General features: G+C 43.1%; 2 protein-coding genes across 3 annotated transcripts in view; both read left to right on the top strand.

Moving 5' to 3' along the window:
• Nucleotides 1–3,266, top strand: part of LOC118422318 (cysteine-rich motor neuron 1 protein-like) — a 5,050-nt gene extending 1,784 nt beyond the window's left edge. The window contains exons 4-7 of the mRNA XM_035829840.1: nucleotides 402–523; nucleotides 1,379–1,564; nucleotides 2,370–2,549; nucleotides 3,178–3,266. Coding sequence (XP_035685733.1) covers nucleotides 402–523; nucleotides 1,379–1,564; nucleotides 2,370–2,543 — 482 coding nt within the window. The 3' untranslated portion in view covers nucleotides 2,544–2,549; nucleotides 3,178–3,266. The remainder of the gene's footprint in view (nucleotides 1–401; nucleotides 524–1,378; nucleotides 1,565–2,369; nucleotides 2,550–3,177) is intronic.
• A 1,831-nt stretch (nucleotides 3,267–5,097) lies between these two features.
• The window catches only part of LOC118422299 (cysteine-rich motor neuron 1 protein-like), a 10,530-nt gene continuing 10,198 nt past the window's right edge, over nucleotides 5,098–5,429 (top strand). Inside the window, exon 1 of one of the 2 annotated variants that reach the window (XM_035829829.1) lies at nucleotides 5,098–5,213. In XM_035829829.1, the coding sequence (XP_035685722.1) occupies nucleotides 5,133–5,213 (81 nt within the window). In that variant the 5' untranslated portion in view covers nucleotides 5,098–5,132. The remainder of the gene's footprint in view (nucleotides 5,214–5,429) is intronic. The other variant, XM_035829821.1, reaches the window with a different exon arrangement.

Genomic DNA, 5,429 nt, shown 5'->3' with positions numbered 1-5,429 from the left:
ATAGTTACACCATACAGGAAAAACTTTAACTAATTTATCTACATAGTACATTATCAACTTTCTCAGGATACAACATTTGGAGGAATGGCAACGCATTATCCACGACAGCTCAAGTTGAATGATGCTGAAATTGTCAATGTTTATGCAACATTTTTCAATCGAACTTTTTTCAAGGGATATAACTTTAATTGATTATTGTATATGCAGTAAATTTTTGTGTTATTTGCACTTACTTACCATTTATCAATAATTGAATGTTTGTCTTTGTCAAACACTTAATGATTTCCCCACATCTATAGAGGAATGATTGGATTAAAATGTATATTCTGGATAAAAAATTCCGACCGTCTTTCCAACTGATATGAAAAATAACACTTTGACCTGAACTTGACCTTCTCCAGCAAAGCGCCAAGCTGCTGACGCCGTGGACGCGATTGGTGATCAGCTGACTGACGTCATTTCCGGTACCACGGACGGATGCCAATTCGGTGACGTCATCATCCCTGTGGGGTCGACTTACCAGGTCAGACCGACATGTGTCTGTCAACATTCCCACAGGGACTCAAGGACCTTCAGATAAAGATAAAATTTGCTATTAGCTGAAGAAGTCAATATTTTGATACCGTCCGGTATTTATACACCAGTATGAATCAAAAGTAGCCGGTTGTGGCTCCGCCCTTGACAGTAGCCATTTTCACATGTTAAAGTCACTGGTTTGATGATTCTGTATTCTTCAACTTCGGTGCAATTGACAATACACGTACAATAGTTGTTTTGAACCAAAGATAGAGAAATGCTTGCCACAGCTTATCCTACGGTTACATCTGGGAAAAGCGGGCCCTTGATAGTTTCTGCACTTTCGGGAGTGACCCCTATATGGCCCCGTGGAACACCCTGTGGCTATCGGGCTACTTTAGGGTACGGCAGGGCCCCTGGATTTTTTTTAAAATCGGAGATAAAATCAATCCAGGACCCGGCTACAATCACACTACGTGTCCTATCCGTAAAACACAGAGAGGTACGTATACACCCGGTATCCGACAGTCCAAGGGGACAAACTTCAGAGCCAGCCGGGGCTACACCTAGTCTCCAAGCAGACTCTACGGTGCCTTAGAGATTCAGAGATAGTATCAAAGCTGGCAAAGAGTATAGCCGGCACCCGTTTCACTCCCTTGGCCGGCTATCTGCCTTTGGCCGGCTATACTCCTTTGCCAGCTTTCATACTATCTCTAAGGCACCGTAGGGTCTGCATGGAGACTAGGCTACACCCCCTGCGAACACCGGTGCGAATGGGACCGTAACATTATATTGCTTTTTTTTTACAGCTTTGAATTTTCTGTCTGAATCTAACCTGACCTCTGTGTGTGATTAACAATAGCCTGACGACTGTACGTGGTGCGAATGCCAAGCCGCGGGGGACAGGCCGATGTGCCTGGCGCAGAGCTGCCTGGCTCCGTCCTGCTCCAACCCCGTGAACGTTCCCGGACAGTGCTGCCCCGAGTGCCCGCCGGACGCCGGCTGTCAGTTCGGTGATATCGTCATCCCCGTCGGCACCAATCACCAGGTCAGACCTTGTGAACATTCAGAATCTGTCAAATTTAGCATTTATGGTTAGAAAAGTTGTTTTTTTTAAAATCAAGATCAGAACTTTAGAAGTCAACATTTGCATAACCTTGCTTGGTCAGTCTTTGTACCAATAGCGTATATCATGGAGAAGGATTTAGTTTTCTTTCAACACAGCACAGACCCAATTGTCGACAAACCCTCTGGTCTTCCTCACAATAACTGAGGACCTGATTGTCACGTGACCTTTCGAAAGTGTGACGTGAGTAACGGGTCAAAGGTAGTTGGAAGTCGCTATGGGGTCCCGCATGGGGGCGCTTTTGAGTAGCCATGACGTATATGGACATAACTAAATAGACGTATTTTGCTTTAAACTTTGACTCAAAACTGTAAAGGACTGCTTCGTCTTTCGAAGGGGACGTAAAATGAGGGTCCCCTATTCAAGGATGTGACTCAAGCACGTAAAACAGCCCTATTACTCAGATATGGCACCTACTGACTGCAATGGTACAACAAGGTGACAAAGTTCAACAAAGTCTTCTTCATTACACAACCTTCTTTCAATTCTTCCGTAAACTGATTGCACTGACTCTGTATAGTTCATATCGCATCGATAGTAATTGTTCCTTTTTGTACTGATGAAGGCGACAAATGGTCGTCGAAACAAACAAACGTTTACGGAAGAATTAAAAGAAGGTTGTGTAACGAAAAAGACATTGCTGAATTGATCTACCAACCTGATGAAACTATTTACGGAAGGTGACTAAAGTTAATCAGGTTATGACGTCATTGACTCCACCCTACAGCCGGATGACTGCACGTGGTGCTACTGCGCAGCTGCGGGACAGAGGCCGATGTGCGCTGTGCAGGACTGCGCACGCCCGCCCTGCGCCAACCCCGAGCACGTGCCCGGGCAGTGCTGCCCCGTCTGCAGCCAGGTCGACGTCCTCTGGCCATGGCACGACCTCATGGACGGCTAGATCTAGGTAGGGGGTCACGGGTTCTTCGATCTTCCATTCAGTCTGTAGTACATGTATGCATTTTCTTTATAGATGCAAAATCACATTATGGACGGCTAGATCAAGGTAGGGGGGCACGGGGTCTTGGATTAAATTTTATATGAGGGATCCCCATTGACGTTTAGATCACGGTTCGGGATCATGGATCTTTCATTTAGTTTGTGACATGTAACAAGTTAGTAACATTAGATTTACACGTGGGATCACCTTATAGACGGCTAGATCAAGGTACGGACTTTGGGGATCTTGAATCTCGCGCTTTCTAACATGTTTAGGGGATCTAGATGTGGGATCACCTTATGGGTGGGACACGGGGTCTTGGATCTTTCATTCAGTCAGTAACATGTTTGTTAGATCTGGATGCGGAATCACATGGACAGCTAGACCAAGGTTCGAGATCGCGGGATCTTGGATCTCGCATTCAGTTTGTTAGATCAACAAATTACATGTCGAACAGAAAAACAGTCTAATAACGACATGTCCCTTGTAAGATCAGAAGAGAGAGTACCTGCCATCAATAGCAAGCAGCAATAAGCCGTTCGACGGGTTTTGCTGTGGTTCTAAACTAAGGCCTCAATTTTGCATACTTTTTCAGGTAAATCAGCCTGGGAACGAGGTGTTCTGACGGGAACGAGAACCGTGGCTGTTTGATGTCTGCTCAAATAAAGTTTGATCTCCATCAGACCTCGTCTTCTCTTTCTCATAGTATTTTGGTACCACTCTTACAGATAACTAAACTGTATAAATCACGCATAAACTGATACCTTCTATTAAGGCCACAGCAAGTAAATTTTATGGATGACATCCGCGCGCTCATTAATTTTCGCCTGATTTCAGAAAAAAAACAAGAATTTTTTTTCCTTCTTTGGAGATGGTCAACATGACTAGAAAGTACCAAAGTGGGAAAGTATGTTGTGTTTTAGCCTAATGATTGTACTTGTAGAAGTCACACTAGCGAGGTAGCCATTACTGTAGTTATAGAAGTGAAACCAGCTGAATAGCTGTAAAAGTGGCACCACTATGGAAGTCATGAGTGTAGTTGGCAACTTGGTAAGTAATACCAGTCTACCACACTAGTGTCACTTAAACAACACTAGTTCACTTCTTGAATACAGGAATTAATGATTTGTTGTCAGTGTTACCATGTTTTGTCACTTAAACTCTTGTTACAATGTTTATGGTGTCTATTTTGAAAATTTAGCCATCTTGTTTTTTTTACCCATCTTGTTTTTTTTTCGCCCTATCTCATTATTGCAGTCTGCAGAGGATGTCATCCATAAAATTTACTTGGTGTGGCCTAATGCATATTAATCTTACTTTCTTCTTCTTCAGTATATTTCTAATACTAATACCAATATGTTTAAATGACAAAAGCGACCCGCTCCGTCTTTTCTAATGACATTTATGTTACTTAATTCGTAAGAAATAGATAAAGGTGCAAATAAAAAAGTCAGAAGACAACTTACGTAGTCTTAGCTGACGTAAACAAAGAAAGTTTGTTCATGAGTAAACCCTCCTTTACATTTTCTAAACCCAGCATCGAATGGGCCGCACACAACAAACACTGAATGAATCCGGGTCCTTTCATTGATATTATATTAAACATGACAAAAATCAGTAACTTAAATCTAAAAATAAAGATCCCTACTGAAATGACCTTTTCTTCCGGCTTCCTTGAAGGTCAAAGGACCCCTGACTCACTCTTACCTTCAGACACCTGTTCCCGAACCCAACTTTCTCATCACCTTTCCTGCACGCAGTAAGACTAGCGTACTAAATCCAGTCTTTTCGATTTACCCTTCAGCTTTATCATTCAAGTTTTCACAAAAAGGCCATGCAGATTTGATTATATGGCTGACATCCTCTGGGAACCCCAAAGTCTGGTGCGAGCGCGCGAAAAGCAACGTTTGTCCAAAAAAGTTGCCTCGATTATGAAATCAGCGTGTGCAGGAATGACCAAATGCACACAGTATGGACTACCGAACAACAGATTATTCTTTTTTGTCTTTTATCATCTTGAAATCTACGTTTTTATTCTACGACATCAGTAATTTGTTTTCTAATATATATGTCTTTCAATCTACGACATGTATTTGCTCATTTGAAGCTATTTTGTACTATTTAATTACAGTAAGGTTAAACGTGTTGTTTTTTTTCGAAACGAAAATTGCATCCTCCTACGCACGGCCCCCAACCAATAAGGAGACCCTGCTACTTCAGTATCTGAAGGGCCACCCCCGGTTATTGTGAGCGTCGCCACAAACCAGCTGCAGCTGTCAGCCAATCAGAGAATAGCCTTTCAGTTTTCAAAAGGGATCTCGCAAAGGCCCACATGGTCAACATGGACTAACATATTAACACTTGGACGTTGAATCAATGGCGCTGGCCGAGTTTGATGAACGTAAGACCAACGCCTTACTCTGCACGTCAGCCCTACCTGCGGCTTCCGTACAGAACAAACACCTGTCCCCTCACCTGCCCACACCTGTTCACACCTGCGAATGTTCTCACTACTTCTCTCACAACCTTTCCAGCCGTACGAGAGGAAACATGGCTCCCGTCGCGCTCCTGCTCCTGATAGCTGTCGGCTATGCCAACTCGCTGTTATTGCACTGCCCGTGCATCTTGGAGGCAGGTTATTGTTTTGTTGAGCACTGCCATATGTAACGCTAGTTCACCTTTATTCGCGGGTAACCTATACCCGTTAAAGAAAATGGACAGACGGTAGTTTCAAATTGTAATATCTCAGAAATATTGCAGTTGAAACTATTACCCGTCCATTTTTTTATTGATATCCCTAACTAATCCGTTTTTCTTACATGACAAATATAGGTTTCCCCGCGAGTA

Source organism: Branchiostoma floridae, chromosome 1 (assembly GCF_000003815.2).
Source record: "Branchiostoma floridae strain S238N-H82 chromosome 1, Bfl_VNyyK, whole genome shotgun sequence".
Lineage (NCBI taxonomy): Eukaryota > Metazoa > Chordata > Leptocardii > Amphioxiformes > Branchiostomatidae > Branchiostoma > Branchiostoma floridae.
The sequence above is the reverse complement of the archived record's forward strand: the minus strand, read 5'-3'. Positions and strand labels throughout refer to the sequence as shown.